Raw genomic sequence first — 24,545 nt, 5'->3', positions numbered from 1 at the left:
TTGCGTAAATGATGAATAATAGGAGAATAATTTTTTATGACCATATTATTTCCTTTGCTACATGAAGTAACCATTTTGAAGAGGCAATATTATTTACAATGACGATGAAAAAGTTTAGTCATGATTTTTATTCTTTAATGTTAGTATTAATGATTCATTTTACTAACGTTAACTATGTATTACTTGTACAGGGACGCATTCTTACTATTGCTGGGGTGACTACAGCTATATGTGCAACACCGTTTGTTGGCTTCGTAAATTTAGTTACTCTGGCTGTCTGGCCAAATTGGGTTGCGGTTGCCATTTGTGAGACATTGAGAAAGGTTATTCTCTACAACATAACAAATATTGATTCCTTTTTAAACAGAATTCAACAACTAACAATATATCGTGTTAGAAATGTGTCTTTTTAAGTAAATTAAGTATATGTGAAGGTTCATTGTATGATATAAAATATTGTTGTCTACTTGAAACAAAATTTAGAATGCATGATTGTTGTTAAGAATTGGACTTTAAACCTAACTCAACCCTACAAAACCGGCTTGTAAGGTGAGATTTACACTCACTTATATATTATAAATTGGCTTTATCACTAGTCAATGTGAGACATCCAATACACTCCTCTCACACTGAAGTATATACATCTTGAGGGTGGAACTAAATATTAATTGGTGGTCCAATAGCGGTTTGATAATGGGTGGAATGATATGTCCAACAAATATAAATCTTGCTAGGATATGTTCTAATCTATGACTCTGTTACCATGTTAAGAAGTGAACTTTAAACCTAATTCAATCCTACAAAACTAGCTTATAAAGTGAGGTTTGTACCCACTTGTATAGTCTAAACTAGCTTTATTACTAGTTGATATGGAATTTTCAACACACTCCTCTCACATCGAGGTATATATATCTTGTGTGTGAGACTAGATATTAATGGGTAGTCTAATAGTGAGTGGAACAATATGCCCAACAAAATACATATTTACCTAGAATAGACTCTAAGTCATGGCTTTGATATCATGTTAAGAAGTGGACTTTAAGCCAAACTCAACCCTACAAAACCGGCTTGTAAGGTGAGGTTTGCTAGTATAGATTCTAAATCATGGCTCTGGTTTTATGGGGTAAAGTTAGACTTAAAGTCCACTTCTTAACATGGTATCAAAACCATTATTAGATCATATTCTAGTGGGATTTGTTGGGTGTTAGATATATTGTGTTTCATGTTAATTAGAGAAACATAGACTTTTGATATTGGTAGATATTATTGATATTATTTTTAACAATATCTTTTATTTACCATATTTATGTTTGGTTGCCATATAGAGTATCATTCTTCATTATAAATGTATTACCCTATGTGTGTTTTAGACACATGGAAAGATTAATCTTATACCTAGTTTTACTATATTCAATATGGTATCTAGAGCCTAAAGCTTTTGATAGTCAATATTTGAATTTTGAATTCATTGCGAGAGGATTCTATTGGTTCTTGTTATAGAACAATGGTTCTTGTAAAACATTAAGATCTTTGTGGCGAATCTTCACTGACTCATCAATTTGCTAGATTGTGGCGTCTCTATATGTCTTATTTTTGTGTTCTTCTCTAATTTTCTTTGTTTATCCTATGAGAGTAATAAAATTCAGAAACAATCATACTATTTTCAGGATAGGATCATATCATCTGGGCAATGATCAACTGCACAAAAATCGCCTCCTTCTCCTCTTTCGAGATCTATGCTTGTTGCCTTGATTGGAGGTGTTTTAGGGTTTCTCTCTCTCTTCTTCCATAGCGTCTTCCGATATCTCTTCTGCAACTAGTGTGTCTAGCCCATCAGTCTTTACTAACTTTGTTAATGTGCACTTGCCCATTGATAAGTTAGATATCACTAATTATGCGACTTAGGCATATTGTTCCACCCACTATTCGACCATCCATTAATGTTTACTCCTATACTCAAGATGTATATACCTCTGTGTAAGGAAGGTTAGTTGGAATTCCCACATTTACTAGATCATGCCAATTTATAATATATAAGTGTGTAAAAATTCACCTTACAAGCTAGTTTTGTAGGGTTGTGTTAGGCTTAAAGTCCACTTTTTAACAATTATCAATCAAGGATCCTGTTAAGGGTTGGAAGGTATATGAGAGAAAAAGGTATAAGAGGGAAGAAGAAGACCGAACGGTGGAAGGAGGAAGATCAAGCCGAATGGGGGAAAGAGGGGAAAGGACAGACCGAACGGGGAAGGAGGAAGACCAGAGCCGACCGGTTGAAGAGCAGGACCCAAATAAAATATCTGGGGCATTTGATCTCAGAAAGGGGGGTGGAGATGGACCAAGACAAAGTGAAGGCAGTGATGGATTGGGAAAGACCCAAGACACTAAAAGCCTTAAGGGGGTTTCTGGGCCTGACAAGGTACTACAGGCGTTTCGTGAAGGATTATGGGAAGATCGCCAAACCATTAACCGAACGGCTTAAGAAGGGGCAATTCACATGGACCGAGCAAGCTGATGTGGCCATGTCTAGATTAAAGGAAGCCGTGACTACTGCACCAGTGTTGATTCTACCTAACTTTAACCAACCTTTCCATATTGAGTGTGATGCTTCGGGAGGAGTAGGAGTTGTTCTAACTCAAGGAAAGAGACCCATTGCTTTCTTCAGCAAAGTACTGTCAGAGGGATCATTGTGTATAAGACACGGGCTACCAACAGTTGCAGATGCTCTGTCTCGAAAAAGGGACGAAGGTATGGAGGACGAGAAGGAATTGAGGGTGGTGGCCAGGCCTTATTGGCAAGACTTTGAGGAGATTCTAAAGGAGGTTGAGGTAGATGAAGCATTGAAGAAGGTAATGGAAGATCTCGAGAAGGACCCCAACTCACACCCGACTTTTACCATGGAGCAGGGCAAACTGCACTACAAGGGGAGACTGGTGATCTTGGCTCAATCCGCCTGGGTCCTTAAGCTAATAGCTGAATTTCACATGACTCAGACAGGGGGTATTCAGGGGTATACCGGACGTACCGCAAGATAGCTCAATCACTTTACTGGATAGGGATGAAGAAAGCAGTAATTGATTTTGTTGCAAGATGCCTGGTGTGCCAACAGCATAAGTACCTGTCATCTTCTCCACTGGGGTTGCTACAACCCTTGCCCATACTGAACGCTATTTGGGAGGAAGTAAGCATGGATTTTATAGTAAAGTTGCCCAAATCCCAAGGGTATGATGCTGTTTTGGTAGTGGTGGATTGTCTGAGTAAATTCCAAACATCCAACCAATAGGCACCCACCACATTTGGAAGATCATTAGGACCCAAAGAAATAATTTTTATTTTAGACATGACTTGGAAAGCAATCAGTATCTCTGATGACCCTATCTGAGACGAGACGACGTGTGGGCTACACTGGGAAAACGGAGTAGAACTTGAAACTCAGATATGCTCAAATCTGAGCCAAATGGGACGTCACCGACCAATGGAATAGACTCAAAAGGCTCCAACGACCCTTTTTGTGATGGCGGCGGCTAGTGGGTCTTGTCATAGCTAGGTGCACCTTTCTACCCTAACAATGACCCCAATCGTCTACTATGACAGCCGCAGTGGTCGGGCAACAACGACAGTTGCAATGGCCGGGCAACGACGGCAGCCGTAGTGGCCAGACAACGGTGACGGTGCTACTATTGCAGCAGAAACGGAGTTCCCAAGGTTGGGAGCTTTGATACCATCTTGAAAAGAGAATAACTTTTATTATTTATGTTCATGTCTATTGCATTCTCCTCCTTCCTCTACAACAATCTAATCTTCTAAAACAGGGAAATAAGGAAACAATATACTGAAAAATACTCTAGAAGTCCTACAAATATTTTCTCTAATTAGGAAGATTCTATAGATATCTTCTCTAATTAACAAATTCTATAGATATTTCCTCTAATTACAACATATAGATAAGGTAATATATTTATAATGAAGAGTTATACAAGTATATATGACAACTAAACATAAATATGGTAAATAGAAGATATTGTTAAAAACAATATCAACAATATCTACCTATGAGAAATAGAGAAGATTGGGAGAGAATATCCCCTTGTGTTAAATACACACATAGGGTTATCTATTTATAAGAAAAGAAATATGGGCTAAGCCCAAAATACAAATGAGAAAATAATAACTAACTAACTAAAAGATATAATATATCTAACACTTCCCCTCAAGCTGGAGCATATAAATCATATGTTCCAAGCTTGTTACAAAGATAATCAATTCTAGGTCCTCGTAAGGACTTAGTGAATATGTCTGCCAACTGGTTGCTTGAGTTAACAAACTCAGTCTTGATATCTCCGGATATGATTTTTTCTCGAATGAAATGACAATCAACTTCAATGTGTTTGGTTCTCTCATGGAAGACAGTGTTAGAGCTAATATGGAGAGCAACTTGATTATCACATATAAGTATCATCTGAGTGACATCTCCAAATTTCAATTCACTAAGCAATTGTTTAAGCCACACAAGCTCGCAAGTAGCTGATGCTATAGCTCTATATTCTGCTTCTGCACTGGACCTTGCCACAACACTTTGCTTCTTACTTTTCCAAGATATCAGGTTGCTACCAATAGAGACACAATATCCAGAAGTAGACCTCCTATCAGAAGGGGAACCAGCCCAATCAGCATCTGAATAACAAACAATTTTTGTATCTTTGTTAGGGCCATATAGCAAACCTTTTCCAGGTGATCTTTTAATATACTTCAGTATGCGAACAACTGCATCCCAATGGTCTTCACATGGGGAGTTTAGAAATTGACTCACCACACTAACTGCGAAGGAAATGTCAGGACGCGTAACAGTAAGATAGTTTAATTTACCAACTAGTCTTCTGTACCGTTCAGGATCTGAGAAAGGCTCCCCCTGATTTGGTAGGAGTTTGATGTTAGGGTCCATAGGTGTCTCAACAGATTTACAATTCATTAACCCTGTTTCCTCCAAGATGTCTAACGCATACTTCCTCTGAGATATGACAATACCATCATTGGATTGTGCTACTTCAATACCCAAAAAGTACCTGAGTTTGCCAAGATCTTTGGTTTGAAAATGATGACAAAGGTGTTGTTTGATCTGAGAGATGCCAAGATAGTCGCTTCCTGTGAGAACAATATCATCGACATACACTATTAAGTAGATACATCCAGCACTCGAGTGGCGATAGAACACTGAATGATCCGCTTCACTGCGAGACATACCAAATTGTTGAACAACACCACTGAATTTACCAAACCAGGCCCGAGGAGACTGTTTTAGGCCATATAAGGATTTGCGAAGACGACATACCAATCCAGATGACTCCCCCTGAGCAACAAAGCCAGGCGGTTGCTCCATATAAATTTCTTCATGCAAATCACCATTGAGGAAAGCATTTTTGACATCAAGTTGGTAAAGAGGCCATTGTCGAAGAGCGGCCATGGCAATGAAGAGGCGAACAGAGGTCATTTTTGCCACTGGAGAAAAAGTGTCACCATAATCCAAACCAAAAATCTGTGTGTAGCCTTTGGCAACCAGTCGAGCTTTCAGACGATCAATCGTGCCATCAGGACCAACCTTGATAGCATACACCCACCTGCAACCAACAACAGACTTTCCAGATGGTAATTGGACCAGCTCCCAAGTTCCATTTTCCTGTAAAGCACTTAATTCATCCAGCATAGCTTGACGCCAACCAGGATGAGTTAAGGCATCACTCACAGATTTGGGAATTGACACAGAAGAAATGGATGAGAGACAAGTATAAAAAGATGGAGATAATCTGTGGTAATTAAGAACAGTATAATGGGGGGAAGGGTTACGGGTAGAGCGTATACCTTTACGGAGGGCAATAGGCAAGTCAGACTCAGTTGCTGGAGCCGGAGGAGACACATGAGGCGGCACCGGAAGTGAGTCATGAGGGAGACGATTACGGCGACTATAAACCTGAAGGGGTGAAGGTGAAGGATGATCCTGTGGTGAATGAGAGTCTAAAGAAGGAGAAGACAAAATGGGTGGAGCATCACCAGGAGGATCACATATAAGAGGGATATCAACAGTAGCAGGGAGAGGTACAGAACTAGAAGATAGATGTGAAAAGTAAAAAGAAGACTCATCAAAAGTGACATCAGCAGAGATAAAATGACGATTGAGGGAAGGGGAAAAACACTTATAGCCCTTTTGTGACCGTGGAAATCCTAAGAAGACACATTTGTGAGACCTAGGAGATAACTTATCAAGACCAGGACTAAAATCATGAACAAAACATGTAGACCCAAAAACTCGAAGAGGTAATGGATGCAGAGGATCTTGAGGAAATAAGATAGAATGAGGGATTTTGTTATCTAGGACGGAAGATGGCATACGGTTGATAAGATAACATGCTGTGAGAACTGCATCACCCCAAAAACGTGAGGGTACTTGACCATGAATAAGAAGTGTACGAGTTGTTTCAATAAGGTGTCTATTCTTGCGCTCAGCCACCCCATTTTGTTGAGGGGTATAAGCACATGAGGTTTGGTGAAGAATGCCATGAGAAGCCATAAACTGTTTAAACGGTTGAGAAAGGTATTCACGGCCATTATCACTACGTAAATTTCGAATAGAAACCCCAAACTGTGTTTTTATTTCATTGAAAAAAGATTGAAAAATAGGAAACAACTCAGAACGATTCTTCATTAAAAACAACCAAGTACATCTGGAATAGTCATCAATAAAGGTAACAAAATACTGAAAACCTAAAATGGACTTAACACGACTAGGTCCCCAAATGTCAGAATGAACCAATGAAAAAGGAGACGACGCCCGTTGTGAGACACTACGAGGAAAGGAATTACGAGTATGCTTTCCTAACTGACAAGACTCACACGACAAACTTGATAATGTGGACAACCTCGGGACAAGTTGTTGTAGTTTGGCAAGACTGGGATGACCGAACTGAGCATGAAGAAGGGATGGTGACTCCATGACAACACCAACATGTGGAGAAGGGCGGAGATGATAAAGGCCATGAGACTCACATCCTGTGCCAATCATGTGTTTCGAACTCTGGTCCTGCAACCAAACAGAATCTTTAGTAAATGAAATAACACAATTAAGAGTACGAGTTAAACGACTAATGGACAATAAGTTGAAGGGAGACACAGGGACATAAAGTACATGATCAATGGATATGGATGGAAAAATATTAACAGTACCAATACCATGAGATGAGACTCTAGACCCATCAGCCATTGTTACTGAGGGTAAATTATTCGGACATGACAAGGAAGAAAACAAGGACTTGTTACCAGTGATATGATCGGTGGCGCCTGAGTCAAGGACCCAAGGTCCGAGGGAGTGAGTTAGACCAACAAAAGGTGTACCTGTACGTGCAACAGATGCAGAGGTAGTGGAACCAGAGTGCTGATGATCCTCATACCATTTGAGAAATTCGTTGAAGATTGCAGGTTTGTCTACGATATTAGATGAAGTAGGATGGTCTGCAGACGGTGATCGGGGAGGTGGATCAGAATTTGCCATTGCTACAGGTCGAGGAGGACGTCCATGGAGAGCATAACATCTATCAATTTTGTGGCCTAACTTGCCACAATGGTCACATTTTAGACGTCCTTTACTTGGCTTGCGAGACCGACTTCGATCATCACGTTGAGTAGCCATAACAGAGGAATCATCAGTATGAGGGGATGTCTCAATGACGGGTTTGCTCGGTATACGCAAAAGAGCAGAACAAGTAGAAGTAAAGTTGGGTATAACAGGAGAACCCAAAATCTGATCACGGACATGAGAAACATCATCAGAGAGTCCGTATAATGCCAGCAACATGAAGAACTTTGATCGTTGTTCCAATTCTTCAGCAGGAGTGGAAGCAGGGGGTAATATATCATTAAAGTCATGAAGAAGGGCATGAATTTTACCCAAATATTCTGCCATAGGACCAGGATTGCGCGGACCAATAACAGTTAATAGGTCCTGACAAACACCATAAAGACGCTGAGTGTCATTTGTGTATAACAACTTCGCTTGTGCCCATACTTCTGAACATGTTTCATAGGATCGAAACATTTGTTTCAGTGAGGAGTGAATGGTGGACTTTATAACAATGCATAACTGAGCATCAATTTTCATCCAGCGGGAAGTGTCTATGGGAGCAGTAGTCACATTTTGAGTAAGATGATCTAAGTACCCTTGACTCTTCAACCAAAGTTTGATGTCGGACGCCCATGTTGCATAATTTGTGCCATCTAACTTGTCAATGGACAAGTGTACATTCACATAATTGGTATATATTGAAGGATCAGAAGATGAGCCACCAACAGAGGTGTTTGAAGATGCCATAGAGAAGGAGAAACCCTAAAAATCCAAAGTGCTCCGATTGACGCAACGACCACAGATCCAGAAAGAGGGCGAGGAGGCGATCACGGCGGTGCTGATCGGCGGCGGAAAGCTCCGGCGACGCGCCGGCACGCGCGGCGGCAGCGGCGACTCTTGCGGCAGCGCGTGGAGGCACGTGGGAGGTCCGTTCGCCGCGATCTTCGTACGACGGTGGTCGCCCGGCCGAGACGATTCCGATGGTGTGGTCGCCGGTCGATTCTGGAACTCCGGCGGCGGCGACGGCGACGGCGGCGGCGGCGACGGCGGCGGCAGCGGCGATGGCAGCGACAGCGGCAGTGATGGGTGCCGGAGACCGTGGAGTTGACTGGAACTATTCCTGTGCTCTAGATACCATATGAGAAATAGAGAAGATTGGGAGAGAATATCCCCTTGTGTTAAATACACACATAGGGTTATCTATTTATAATAAAAGAAATATGGGCTAAGCCCAAAATACAAATGAGAAAATAATAACTAACTAACTAAAAGATATAATATATCTAACACTACCAATATCAAAAGTCTGTTTCCCTAAACAATATCTACCAATACCAATCTCAATGAATTCAAATATTGACTATCAAAAGCTTTAGGCTCTAGATACCATGTTGAATATAGTGAAAAATATATATGGGATTAATCTCTCTACATGTCTAAAACACACTTAGAGTGAAAAATATGTATGGTAATATATTTATAATGAAGAATTATATAAGTATATATAAAAACCAAACATAAATATGGTAAATAGAAGATATTGTTAAAAGCAATATCTACCAATATCAAACAATATCAAAAGTCTACATTTCCTTAATTAACATAAAACGTAATATATCTAACATCTATGTTTCTCTAATTAACATAATACGTAATATATCTATCATTTCCCATAGTACTGGTAGTGTTTTGAAGCCTGCTCCACAACCTAGCTGCAGAGGGACATCCTAAAATAAGTGTGATTAGCAGTTTCCGAGGCATCATAGCAATGAGGAGAAAATGATATCACACTAACTCCAAGTTTCCTAGATGGATCATTCTTACGTAACATCATGAAAAAGTCTCCGAAGAGTAAAGGTTTGGAAGGAGTAATGTCTTTGTTCCAGATTCTGTTTCCCTATGGCACAATTGGTTTAGTCTAGTGAATATTTTGATAACATCCTTGATAGATAAATCACCATTTTTAGTAAACCTCCATCTAACATTATCGTGCTTATCAAGCATCCATAGGAATAATAGCATGCCTGATTTGATGTTGAATGTCGTGGCATGAAGGAAGGTATTTGCCATGATTTGTTTATAAGATCAAATTTTAGTCCTTTGCTTTAAGCCGACTGTGTATGTTCCTATGGATAATCGACCTCTTGGCAACAGAGTCAGGGAGCCCTGTGTCAGTTCACAGAAATTAGTTAATCTGCCGTTTGCCAGATAGTGCTTTCCTTGACCGGGTGGATAAAAGGTAGGTTCCTGTAATTAAATAAAGTAATTATTTAGGAATTTGTCTTTCTGTATTTCTTACATTCATTATAGAAGTATTGAGTTCGTTGTGTATTTAAAACAGAGGTTTTCCAGCATATGCAGTTCTTACCTTTCTCAACATTATACTCCATACTACATTCATCTTTTGGAGAAATTCATGACAGTGACCTGCTGCTACTCAAAATATAAAATAGTAAACTGTCGGTTAAATTAACTGCCGCACACTTTTGTTGATTCATGATCATGTGTGACAACGTTGCAGGTTGTTACATATGTTGTGACAAGGCCAGGAAGAGAACTTTTATTTACCGTTGTTTCGGAGGATGAGAAGTATAAAGCCAAAGTACGGCCATCTTCTGTTTCCTTTCTTCCTTATTTTCTGCTATTTCAATTTAGAGAGCCAATGGTTTCACTGCTGTAACATTATTATACATACTATATATATTTCATGGACATTTCTAGATGGTGCATGAAATGAACTCACATATCAATGGCCAAATTTGTGCCGCAGGTATGCATAGATGTCCTGGTTCAAAGACTTGGAGATGCTGCAGCAGCTGGAATGTACAAAATGCTTTTTGGTACTCTCAACGGGAACCCATCGACAGTTTCCCTTTATGGCCTGCCTGTATGTTTAAACCTGTCATACTTATTATATATTCCTCTCCAGTTTTCAAGAATCCTAAAAATAAAAATAGAAAAAAACATACCCGATTATTTCAAATAGTTTATCAATACTCGTACATATTTTTCCTTTCTTTTGTTTTTTATATGGGCAAGACTAACGTATTTTTCCATTCTGTAGGTTTGTTTGTTGTGGATAGTCTCAGCATACTCTTTGGGTCGTCGGCAAGTTCAACTTTCCAAGCACCAGATCTCATCTACTTAATCGAATTTGTGATTAAATGTACAATATGTTAGTTATTAATATTATATGGGATACCACCAATAGTAGAGACAGTCGAGCCTAAGATAATGAAAGCTAACAAGGCTGTGCTTTCCAAAGTTTTCAATCAATTCCTTTGGTGTTGGTAATTTGGGTGTCTATGCTCGTATTTAAAGGAGTCGGAATATTAAAAGCATTACACTTAAGAAAATTACACATCCCTTTAATCTGAATAAAAAAATTATAGAAAAATCAATTTATTGAAGCGAAAGAACAGCCACACTTAATATGAATAAGTGCCAAAAGTGGACCAATGTCCGAACAAAGAAAATGAAATATAATTCAGATTGATGAGGACCGATACAAATAAAGGACCTGCTGACCATGTGCTGTGAATGACATTTGCTTTTTGCATATGTTTTAGGTTTAATCATTTCAGACATCTCTATACGTGCTCCTCTCCTGGCTATGACAAATGTCGAAAATAGCTTTTTATATAATTTCGTTGGTGGACAATCTGGATTCCAGTAAGTTTTTGAATTATGCAATTAATCCAGAGACAGTCCAGCCAATTAAGAGTATAAAAAATGGACTTGATGGTTTCGTTAGAGCAATCTGGACAACTTCTATCAGTTATGTGTGAAGAAGTCTTTCAATTTCGGTAATATGAAAGTAGGTATAATCATTATGTTTAACAATATGGGATATTTCTTAATAAAAGTTTTGTAACAACAATTATTTTGGGAAAGGAGCGTGGTTTTCCTGAAGTGGTGGTATTCTTAGAGGTCAATGTTATACTTTTTGGGATTGGTTATTTGAAGGATTTATTTATGACAACGAATCGATGTCTACTTGTTACTCAATTTATGATAAAAAAAAATTCATCTATTATCTATTATTTTTTAGATATTTGTTTAAAAAAATACTTGCAAGTATTTTTAAATCTATGGGTATATGTGGATACCATGTATATTTTAAAAAAAATATTTTATAGAGTTTAAAATAAAATATAAATAAAATTATAAAAATATATATAATATAAATTAAAGTATAAATTAAAATTTGATTTTAATTAAATTTAATCAAATAAAATATAAATTAATTTTAATTTTAATTTAATTTAATTTAATAAATTATAAATTAATTTTTTATTTTATTTTTTTGTTGGTAATAAATATTGTGAATATAAATAGTAGGGTTAAATATGTTTTTAGTCCCTATACTATCAAACGGTTTTGGTTTTAGTCCCTCTTTCAAAGTAAGGTACATTTTAGTCCTCCTCCTTACGGTTTTGGTTTTAGTCCCTCTTTTAAAGTAAGGTACATTTTAGTCCTCCTCCTTAAGGAAACTTTGATTTTAGTCCTCCAAAATTAATACCGTTAAAAACCAGCTGATGTGGCTAACGATAGACTGACACGATTTTTTTTTCTTGCGCTAAGTCAGTGTTTCTCACCTTTTCTCCCTCTCTCTCCCTCGCCTCTTCCTTCCATCTTCCACCCAACCTCCCCACCGCTATCACCTCCCACCGAGCTCTAAATTAACCTCTAATTACCAAAACTCCAAGTTCACTTACCTGCAAGGACAAAATACCAACACTAACCCGAATCCGCTTTTCCATTTAACTAAGATAACATCAAAATCACACTCACTCATTTCCTAACCTCCAACAATGAAACCTCCAAGCCCAAAGCGGAGTCCCAATCGAATCACCTCTAGGATAGCAGCATTCAATAGTAGATTCCCAAATCTCTAACATTCAAGAATCGCGACGGGGAAAAATCAAGTTGAGGAAGGATCCGACGCCACGGCGGGCGCTGCATTCGGCGGTGAATGACGGCCAGTTTGGCAGAGGCAACAGCGGTTAGCTTCGTGGGTGGCGGTAGTCTTGAACTCGAAGGAGAGGGAAAGGGTATCCCTGATTGTGCGCAAAGAAGAGAAAAGAGAGGAATTCAACGTAGTGGCGCTAACTACGTAACCGGCAACGACCCTAGCGGTGATCGGTGACGAGTGCGACACTCACCTCGTGGCTAGCGGCGGCTTATTCGGCGGAGGCTGTTGTGCGGCGTGTAGCAGAGGTAATTTTTCCCTGCTCTAGAGGAGAGACTCTAGTCTCGTTGTGCAAATGGAATAAGGATGGTAGACCCCTAATGTGTTCTAATTCGCACACCCCATTTCTCATTCTCGCACCCCTCAAGGACGCCGAGAAGCGCTTGGTCAAGATTTACGAGAACGATGGCGCCAACTACGACAACAACAACGAATCGTGGGAGGTTGGGTGGAAGATGAAAGGAAGAGACGAGGGAGAGAGAGGGAGAAAAGGTGAGAAACATTGACTCAGCGCAAGAAAAACAAATTGTGTCAGTCTACCGTTAGCCACATCAGCTGGTTTTTAACGGTGTTAATTTTAGAGGACTAAAATCAAAGTTTCCTTAAGAAGGAGGACTAAAATGTACCTTACTTTGAAAGAGGGACTAAAATGTACCTTACTTTGAAAGAAGGACTAAAACCAAAACCGCTTGATAGTATAGGGACTAAAAAAATATTTAACCCTAAATAGTATGAGATGTGCATCTAATATATTTATAAATAGGTATTAAAATACATGCTAGCTGTGTATAATAAATATTCACGAATATCAATTATCAGTTATAGATTTTATTCGCGGATTCTGGAGTACGAATATCAATATTCATTCTTAGAGTGTCATGTGGTCATTATTAAAGCTAAATCTTCTTCAATGGAAGTATGACACATGACACATATTTTCCACATGGTTTGAATGTCTAGCTTAAGGAAAAACTGTATACTAATTAGGCCTTAATACAAACCTTAAACAAACCTACTTATTTAGTCAAAATACATGGCCTAAAGAAACCTACACTACTTGGCCGAAATACATGGCCTAAAAAAACTACATTATTATTCAACCTCCATGATAGCCTAAGAGAAAGAACATGTTTCACCGACTCTAGCTTCTTCTTGAAAGTACTTGGGTCATGGCTTGGGGTATTCCATCAGGAATTGTTGGAGAAAGTTCAATATCCGTGTTTTGATTAAGTTCTATATAAACAACACAACATAAAACATGATCAAATTTTATCTTTAGGATAAAAGCTTCTTTTTTTTTTCTTTCACAATAGGTCATGAATATGCAAGTGTTTCATCTTTTTGGGGATGCAACATTGTATTATCTCTTTTAATGTCAAATAAGCATTGTTGCGCTTAGACGATACACACATATCTTAAGCTTTTAATCTTATATAGCACTTGATGAATATATTTAGTCATATTCTATGTCGTAGAGAATGTTTATTTCCTAAATATGACAAAGAGGACCCATTAAAGCATTGGTAACATAAAAAATCTGTTAGAAAATTATCAAAAGTTTTTTTCTTCATCAACACCCTGGAGAATGTTTTGTCAATTCTATAAAATAGTATTTCATGATTTTATGCTTTATACGTTTTTAAGTAAAGTCACTTTGTCCAAGGAGAGTTCCATATCTCTAGCTATATCAAGATGTTGCTTAAAGAGCAGAAGTCCAAAATGCTCAAACAAGGAAGATGTTCAAGTGAGTTTAAAATTGCTCAAGGACTATAAAATGATTTGCAATAACTTCTTTCTTCAATGCCTATATAAAGTTATTCTTTGAAGAGATAAGAAAAAATATAAGTCATAGTTTGTAAAGTACAAGTGAATCATCCTTCTGACTCAATTTCCTTCCCAAATTAAAATTAAAATGAGTAAAAGGTGTCAACTACAAAGGTCACGCAACCCCTGCTTCAAACCAGGTTAGGAACCACAATGTGAAAAACACTTCTCGTAATGATCGGGCTTGTCAGGTTTTTGGTTGGACCATTTCTTCATTTCGGAAGGCAAATTCCTTCACACTTCTAATCTGGAAGCCAAACTTCCCAATTCGGAAGTCACCTCTTTTCGTTCTCGTTTTAGCTCCTTTGCTTCCCCTAGCTTCACATGCTTCTTTGGTGGCTTAACCATGGTCTTCAAGCTTTATTAGACCCTACAAAACAACCATATAAGTATTAAAAGAGAATTCTTCTAAGACATAAAGAAAGAAAATCAAGAAAGAGCCTTTAAAAGTCCTTCTTCAACTTCCCTTTCTTATCCTTAGAATGAGTTTATACTCCTTTGGATGGCTTCCCTAGCTAGGTTTCCATCATACCCTTCCTTTTGAAAAATGATTTGTCCTCAAATCGGAAAGGTATAAAGAAGAACAACTTTGGTTTAGTATTTCCCTCCTGGATCAAAAGTATATCTACAACAAACAACAAAGATGAATATTAAAAGGATGTATCCAAAGAAAAGAATACAAAATGAAGCCTTTTATCTTTGAAAAAGATTTTCTTAGAAGTATCCTTGGTCTTTATTTTATTTTTTCTTTCACTTTGTTTTGAACATTCCCCTTCATTATATGGTGAAACAAAGTGATGTTTTTTAGAAGAAATTTCAAGGTATTTACCTTGGAATGAAGAATTTAAAAGCATGCATACCTTATTCTCCTTTCTCTTTTCTCCTTTAGAATGTTGCTTATCCAACCTTTCTTCTTCTTTTCTTTCTTTTTTCTTTTTCATTTTTCATTTTTATTTCATCCTCTTTCACTTGTTGAGGTGTAAGAGGAATCAAAGTTATTTTACTTCCTTTGTGGAGAAAATTTATTTTATTGGTGTAGCCATCATGAGTGGAGTTATGATTATATTGTCATGGCCTACCTAGTAGAACATGTCCAACATCCATTGGCACAACATCACATAAAATTGTTTCTTCATAGTTTCCAGTGGAGAAAGGTATGTTTACTTGTGTTTTGACTACTATTTCTTCATCCTCTTATATCCACTGAAGCTTGTAAGGCTTGGGATGAGGAATAGTAATTAAGGCCAACTTTTCTGCCATTCTAGAACTACAACAATTACAAGAGGACCCACTATCCATTATTAATGAACAAGTGTTTTCAAAACACTTTGCATCTTGTGCGGAATAGATTCTCCCTTTGTGATTGTTCTAATTCTATATGTTGACTTCCAAGAAGTCTTCTCACCAATAACAACTCTCCTTCACAAGGTAAGGCTTCTTCCTCAGATATGGAAGTATTTGAATCACCAGAAGAATCTTCGTCTTCATTTTGATGTTCTAGGATATAAGTAGACCTTTTGTTAGGACACTCAGAAGCAAAGTGCCTTTGTAACCACATCTAAAACACTTGGTCTCTTTTACCTTATCATTTTTAGAAGATTCTTTAGAGGGATATTTTTTTTTCCTTTTCCCTAGGTCCCTCTTCTTTTGATTTGGAGGGTTCACCCTCCCTCTTGGAATATTTCCTAAGGTAGGAAGAATTAGAGTAGTCTCTTTTAGAGGAAGTTTTCCTCTTCAATTGTTGCTCTACTCTAACACAAAGTTGGACTAACTCATTGAGATCATTATAAGGTAAAAGTTCTACCTTATCAAGATTCAACTCAAACACACCAAACAGATTTAGCAAACTGCACCAGAATTTCAAACCAGTTTTCTAAAATTGACAATTTAGAAGCCAAGAATGAGGAATTCAAATGGAAACAGGTATGGAATAACAACAAGCACTCAAAAGGAACTTAATAAAGGCACTAGAACATATTAAGAAAGCAATAAAAATCGAATTCGCAGATCAAAAACTATCTAGACTCAAACTGTTTGATATTTTGCAAAGGTGTTTGATAAAATGCCCCAATAAATGTCAGATTTTGAGTTTATGAGTTTTAGGGCCTCTAAACTGGACTGTAAGGTTCTATAAGTTTTTTATCACTTGATTATTCTTCTTTTGATAATTTATTTTCATTTTCAAACATTGAACCAGCTTTTACCAATCCAGAAATGAATTTGATTAAAGAAAATTTCAAACAGTGGCTGAAAAAGTTTCTCTGCACTAGAAAAAGTGACTCGAAATGAGTGGTTTGGTAATCAAAATTGCATGGAACTAGTTTAAGTTTGAAACTAAAGTTTGGAACAACTTTGTGTTGTGATTTTAGATGTGTCTAAACTCTAAAATGAGTCAAAAACATCTTGCAGTACCAATTTACTACTTCACTTCTAATTTTGACTAAAAATGTGATGGTTTAAGAAGCAATTCTGCATATAGGCTAATATATGAACAAATGAACAATGCTAACAAGTTTTAAACATCATTTTGAACTTGTTCAACCTTTTAAACAACATAGAAATAGCATCAACTGAAATCAGACCTGGTAATAGCTAATTAAGCAGTAAAATACTTCATCACACTACCAAAATCAGGTTTAATAAAATCAAGGATTGTTTCAACAATAAAACTGACTCAATGAAGTATGGATGCACAAAACTGAGCTAGAATTGGAAGGCTTAGCATGACTCAAAGACACTTAGCACGGTGAAAAGCTTAGATTAAAAAATCTAAAACATTGAATGCTATTATTTATGAGCAACCAAGCTATTCAAATTGAATTTCCTTGCTTGTAATGGTTTTCTACACTTTTAGCATCATTCAAAAACACTAAACAATGTTGTACCAAGCTTCTGAATCAATGGAAAGCAACTGAAACAGTTTTTAAAGTTTCAAACCAGAAAACAAAATTCTGCAGTAGAATCAAGCAGGATTAAAAACAATTTTGCTTCTTTAGTGCTTCAGCTTGTATCACCAAGGCTAGAACAAGTTTTCATTGCCTTTATTGGTAGATATATAGCTTATCTAGCACTTCAACTCAAGCAAAACGAAATAATAATGCGGAAATGAATACCAAACAGTGACATAAATTAAAACTGCAATCACTTGCACATGACCAAGACAAAACATATTTGAAGGAATAAAGTTGAAAATGACTCAAACACAAAACACTCACCATTTAAAATGAAGGATAAACATGAACACATAATGGAAACACAAAATTGGTGACTAGAAATAGCAACAAAGAAACAAATGATATTCAAAACAAAAGTTGGAAAACAAAAACAGAATGCACAAGTGAATGCAAAAATGAAGTGCAAAGATGGAGGAATAACTTAGCTCTTGGTGCGTGGATAACCTAAGCTCATGATACCACTTGATGGAAGCCAACTTCAGCTAGAATCAAGCCAGAAGCAGCTCCAAGGATGAACCAAACAGTGTAGTGGAAATAATGAAGAAGAATGAGGTGTTTGAAGTGTTTAAGGTGAAGAGAAGTGTGTGAATGAGACCTCACAGCTCAGAGGGTCTTCCTACTAAGGAAGGAAGCTAGAGGAAAGGTAGGGAAGTCGAAATTGAAGAGTGACTCAAGAGCAATAGGACTGGAAAGCAAGTTCAGTAGAATTTCACTAAGCTAAAAAATACAAAGAGATGACCCTCTTATTTATAGGTTAAGATGAGCTATCCTTCTGACCCAATTTCCCTCCTAAATTCAAATTAAAATGAGCAAGAGGCGCTAACTGTTAAAATATGCCAAATATTCTATTAAAAGATATTAGGCAATCAAATATTGTGTTAGTTATAATTTAGATATTATTATAATTTGTGCAGATTTGTGCACCTATCATTCCTTTAATAGATGAAGAATTATAGGATCCTTGAATGTATATATATGGTACTCTACTCTTTGAAATAATACATCAGAATTATTCTTTAAATCTTTTATTATGGTATCAGAGCCAACACTGATATCCTCTAAGATATAGGAATCAGTGCCTTTTTTCATTGAATATTTCTGATGGCTTCTTCCGATGACAATCAACCGGAGAAACATGATTCTGGAACTTCCACTGCTTTCAAGAGTTATATTTCTATTGCTGCTGGATTTGTGACCAAGTCAGGTATATCTAACTCTGCCCTTATTCTTTCTGTTGTTACTAAGGATAGTGATTGGATAATTGATTTAGGTGCTACTGATCATATGACTTGTGATCCCCATATATTTACTAATTTTTCCTCTAATTGTTCTAAAACTGTTATTATTAATGTCAATGGGGTCTCATCTCCTATTGAAGGTATAGGTACTATATCCCTCTCACCCTCCTTATCGATTCCTGATGTTTTATTTGTTCCTACATTAAACTGTAATCTTATCTCCGTTAGCAAGTTAACCAAATCACATTCTTGTGTTGCCTTATTTTACCCAACCCATTGTCTTTTTCAGAACATCCATTCCAAGGAGAAGATTGCTAGTGGTAGAGAGAGTGAAGGACTGTATTATCTTGAAAATGTCTCACAATCAAACCATAAAAAAGGATTGACTTGTCTTGCGAACGATCACATACAAGATAAAAACAAAAAAGAAATTTGGTTATGGCATAGACGGTTGGGACATCCCTCTTTTGGTTATTTAAAAAAATTATTTCCATCACTATTTCATAAATGCAATATTTCTGATTTTTTTTGTGAAACTTGTGTTTTGGCAAAAAATCATCGTGTTGTGTTTCCTTTAAGCAATAACAAAACTAATTTTCCTTTTTCATTAATTCACACAGATGTTTGGGGCCCTGCCCCGCAATCTACACGTAATGGAAAAAAATGGTTTATCAGTTTTGTTGATGATTGTACTCGGGTAACTTGGGTATATTTGCTTAAATATAAAAGTGATGTGTGTGATGTGGTTTGTTCCTTCTATCATTTGATTGTTACACAATTTAACACATCTATTAAGGTCATTCGATCTGACAATGGAGGAGAATATTTTAAGACTGAATTAATAGAGTTCATGAACTCTAAAGGCATCTTGCATCAAACTACATGTCCTTATTCACCACAACAAAATGGAGTGGCTGAGAGGAAAAATAGACATATATTAGAGGTGACAAGATCACTTTTGATAGATGGTAATGTCCCATCTCATTTATGGGGTGAGGCTGTGAGCTCTACCATTTATTTAATTAATCGAACTCCTTCTGGTGTGCTTAACTTTCGAAGGCCTTTTGATGTGTTGTCTGATCATTGTATCCTTCCTCCCATAGTTTATTTACCACCTCATATTTTTGGATGTGTTATATATGTTCACTTACACCCACATCAACATACAAAGCTTGAAGAACGAGCGATCAAATATGTTTTTGTTGGGTATGGATCAACTCAAAAAGGTTATCGTGCTTACCATCCACCATCAAGGAAATTTTATATTTCTATGGATGTGACATTTAATGAGCATGAATTTTTATGTTGATTCTCCACTTCAGGGAGGCAATGAAAGTGAAGTGCATAATCATGATGTTGGTATGTTTGATTGTGAAGATAAATTATTCTGTGAGGATCATTCTGCAGGAAGTGAGCCAATCCTAAATATGGATCCTTCTTTTCTGGATAATACAGTGTCTTCTGATCATAACCAATTGGCTCAATCTTCTCCACAGGTTCAACTTGACTCTTCAGAGGTACCTTCTGATCCTATCTCTAATAATACTAATTTAGATAAACTTGATCATGGAATTGATTCTTGTTTGCGTGAGACCACCAGCACACCAAACACTGAGTCTACTACTATTCAATATATTCTTCCACCTCGTTCTAACCGTGGTCAACCTCCAGTTAAATATGAACCAGACCTCCAAGCCAAAGTTAAATATCCCATTAGTAAATATGTGTCATCTCACAGGTTATCTCAGTCATATGCATAATTTGTATCTCAATTATCTTCAATTTCTATTCCTAGTAATGTACAGGAAGCTTTGGCAGATCCTAGATGGACCGAAGCAATGGTTGAGGAGATGGCAGCTTTAGAAAAAACCAACACTTTGGATCTTATGTCCTTACCCAAAGGGAAGAAAACTGTGGACTGCAAATGGGTCTTTACAATTAAGCATAAAGCTGATGGAACTATTGAGAGGTATAAAGCACGACTTGTGGCTAAAGGTTACACTCAGTCTTATGGTGTAGATTACCAAGAGACATTCGCACCAGTAGCCAAACTCAATACTGTGAGAATACTTTTGTCGCTAGCTGCAAACCAAGATTGGCCTCTTCTACAATTTGATGTGAAAAATGCTTTCCTACATGCAGAAATTTCAGAAGAAATTTATATGGATTCTCCACCAGGCATGACTGATTCAATTGGAATGAAGGTTTGCAAATTAAAGAAGGCTCTATCTGGATTAAAACAATCCCCAAGAGCATGGTTTGGAAGGTTTACCAAGTCTATGAAGGCTTTTGGCTATAGAGCAAGTAACTCTGATCACACCTTATTTTTTAAGAGAGGAAAAGGAAAAATTACAGCTTTGATTATATATGTAGATGACATGATTGTTACAGGAAATGACCAAGATGAGATTTCTAGTTTACAACAATACCTTGCATCTGAATTTGAGATGAAACAACTTGGAAACCTCAAATATTTTTTGGGTATTGAAGTAGCTAGATCAAAACATGGTATTTTTCTATGCCAAAGAAAATATACTATTGATTTACTGTCGGAAACTGGGCTGCTTGGAAGTAAACCAGCTGATACACCAATTGAACAAAATCATAAACTCTTTCAATGCTCAGATTCAGCAAGCATAGACAGAGGAAGATACCAAAGGCTAGTAGGAAAATTAATTTATTTGTGCCATACACGTCCAGATATCACCTATGCAGTGAATGTTGTTAGTCAATTTATGCATGACCTACGGAAGCTTCATATGGATGCTGTTGAAAGGATTTTGAGATATTTGAAGTCTGCTCCTGGAAAAAGAATTTTGTTCTCAAATCATGAAAACTTAAAGGTAGAAGGGTACACTGATGCAGATTGGGCAGTTTCAAAAGATGATAGAAGATCTACCTCTGGATACTTTACTTTTGTAGGAGGGAATCTTGTAACTTGGAGGAGTAAAAAACAACCTGTAGTAGCAAGATCTAGTGCTGAAGCAGAATTCAGAGGCATGGCACTAGGTGTATGTGAACTTTTGTGGATTAAAAATGTGCTATCAGATTTGGGCTTTAAACAAAATGAAGTTATGAGTTTGTACTGTGACAATACTTCGGCTATAGCAATTGGTCACAATCCTGTGCAACATGATAGAACAAAGCATGTGGAGATTGATAGACATTTCATCAAAGAGAAGCTTGAAGTTGGAATAATTTCATTTCCTTTTGTAAGATCAGAATTGCAATTGGCTGATGTTCTCACCAAAGGAGTATCAAGAAAATTGTTTAATGAGTCTCTATTCAAGTTGGGAATGTGTGATATCCATGCACCAACTTGAGTGGGGGTGTTAAGATATGTCAAATATTCTATTAAAAGATATTGGGCAATCAAATATTGTGTTAGTTATAATTTAGATATTATAATTTGTGCAGATTTGTGCACCTGTCATTCCTTTAATAGATGAAGAATTATAGGATCCTTGAATGTATATATATGGTACTCTACTCTTTGAAATAATACATCAGAATTATTCTTTAAATCTTTTATTACTAACTACACAGGTCACGCAACCCTTGCTTCAAACCAGGTCAGAAACCACACATGTGAAAAACACTTCTTGTAGTGGTTGGGCTTGTCAGGTTTTTGGCTGGGCGACTTCTTCATTCCAGAAGGAAAATTCCTTCACACTTCTAATCTGGAAGCCAAACTTCCCAATCCGAAGTCACCTATTTTCGTTCTCTTTTTAGCTTCTTTGCTTTCCTTGGCTTCACATGCTTCTTTGGTGGCTCAACCATGGTCCCCAAGCTTTATTAGACCCTACAAAACAACCATATAAGTATTAAAAGAGAATTCTTCTAAGACATAGAGAAAGAAAATCAAGAAAGAGCCTTTAAAAGTCCTTCTTCAACTTCCCTTTCTTAACCTTAGTATGAGTTGGTACTCCTTTGGATAACTTCCCTAGTTAGGTTTCCATCATACTAGATGGGTGAGTTAGAAGTAATTATAAAACAATACTTATATACGTTAGTTAGAACTGATTATGAGTCAAAACAATACTTTTATGGTGTATTTTGTAACCTTAGTATGTTGAACAAAATTGATTTAGTTGATCAAGAATTTGATGTAATATACATTTTTAGACAAACCATTATAAAATTAACTTTAGTAATTTCCTCTTTTCGTTAAATTGCATGTTATTTTATCTGCACTAATATAAGTTTTTGAACTTGGGTTTCTGAAAATCTTTGTCAATTTGTTGGACTAATGTGAATGTATCGTTTCACTACATAGTATCATACGATAATTGCGAATTTTTTCTAAATGTTTTCAAAACATGATTCAATCTTCATTTCTTACGTTTAAATGTTTTGTATAGATAAATACTAAATAAAGTTTTTATACGTTTATCATGATTTCACTGTTGTGTAATATAGATGGAAAAAAAGCTCTAACAAGACGATGTTGATTTCTTTTACTTTTTAAGTATTTTTTAATCTTTATGGGCAATAACTTATGACTTAAATTTTTGTTTAAAACTTTTATTTTGTGATAATTGACAATCACATGAATTAGTGAGCAATTATTTTTTATTTTTTAATTTTTTTATAAAAAAATTATAAAATAATATTTATTTTTAAATTAATGAATTAACTCATTTAATCCATCATGGAGTTTATTTTAAATAAATATTATTAGGATTTATAAAAAAAATGAGTAATGTTAGATTGAATTAGTTACTAAGTAGGTCAAGGTGGATAATTATTCAATAGACTTTATTAGCCGTTTTGACAACTTTAGATAATAGTACTGACCTTAAAAGAAATTTTTATAGTTATTTAAAACAATTTAAAAATAAAAATTTAATAAAGTTATTAATAATACAAAACAGGTAAATAGTTGATTCAGTATAATAAGTATTTTTAGTATAATAAAAAACAATTTTATTAAAAAAATGTTAATTTTATTAATTTTGTTAGAACTTGGAGATAGTTTAACAAATATTTGATCTGTAGTAACGGTTTGTTATTATGAAAATACTATCACTAATATATCTCTTGAAGAGTATCACTAAGGATTTTAAATTTACAACGCAAAAAACAAAAAGTCAAAAAGGAATCAGTAAGAATTTTAAATTTACAACAGAACAGAAAAGAAATTGTAAGGGAGACTTTAAATTTACAAAACAAAAGACAAATGGTAAGAGATTTCCTTCTCATATATTAACATTAATTTTTGTTTAATAAACACATGCGACAATTATTGAATATAAAACAAGAATCTAAAAAAATAAGTTAGGAAGTGTTTTAAATAATGATAACATGTTATGTTAATATTGAAAAATAAAAGATATAAATAGAAATTTTGTTAAGAAATTTCATTACTAAATTTCTAGAATTCATTATTTGAGTATCCTCTCTTTTCTATCTTCAAGTGCTAACCGCTGAGTTATTTCTTTGAAGATCAAGAAGTGTCTATGTGTTAACAACAACAAGGTCTTCCTTTCCATCCAATCAATTTTTTCTTAAAACAGTAAGTTAGTTTTTACTCTTTTCTTGAGTTATACGTTTCTTCCATGCATGTGAGCCTTTTTCTGTTGCATGTGTCTTCCTAGTATTGTAGTACGTTCTTAGTTGATTATAATGGTTCTAATAGCGTACCGTGATCATGATTCAGTGGTATGTAGATGTAGATAGAGTTCTCTAAGATAAGGGAGTAGTTTTTGATCTCTTAAAGCTGTTTGACTTTCCAACAAGTAAGGAAACCTATATGTTTGTTTATAAAGCTTTAAGAAAATATGAACTTTTGTGCGTTAATTAGAAAATTTGATTTGGGTGATAGAGTTAGGATATGTATAATTTGTTGAAAAATCTCTTAATGTGGTAGTACGAAGTCAGTGAGTTCTCTGACTTTTGGACGTTGAGCGGTGGACTGGAACACTGAGCACTACTTTTCCTTGTAGTATTGA

The 24,545-nt window shown here is 36.1% G+C and overlaps 1 protein-coding gene across 2 annotated transcripts in view; it reads left to right on the top strand.

Moving 5' to 3' along the window:
- LOC124819700 (TLC ATP/ADP transporter) overlaps window positions 1-10,900 on the top strand; it is a 42,046-nt gene extending 31,146 nt beyond the window's left edge. Inside the window, exons 10-13 of one of the 2 annotated variants that reach the window (XM_088102764.1) lie at window positions 192-323; window positions 10,128-10,208; window positions 10,377-10,493; window positions 10,671-10,900. In XM_088102764.1, the coding sequence (XP_087958890.1) occupies window positions 192-323; window positions 10,128-10,208; window positions 10,377-10,493; window positions 10,671-10,754 (414 nt within the window). In that variant the 3' untranslated portion in view covers window positions 10,755-10,900. Of the gene's footprint in view, window positions 1-191; window positions 324-10,127; window positions 10,209-10,376; window positions 10,593-10,670 lie in introns of those variants that run through there. The other variant, XM_088102758.1, reaches the window with a different exon arrangement.
- The last annotated feature ends 13,645 nt before the right edge of the window (window positions 10,901-24,545 follow it).

Source organism: Vigna umbellata, chromosome 1 (assembly GCF_029865625.1).
Source record: "Vigna umbellata cultivar VRB3 chromosome 1, Vumbellata_1.0, whole genome shotgun sequence".
Lineage (NCBI taxonomy): Eukaryota > Viridiplantae > Streptophyta > Magnoliopsida > Fabales > Fabaceae > Vigna > Vigna umbellata.
The sequence above is the reverse complement of the archived record's forward strand: the minus strand, read 5'-3'. Positions and strand labels throughout refer to the sequence as shown.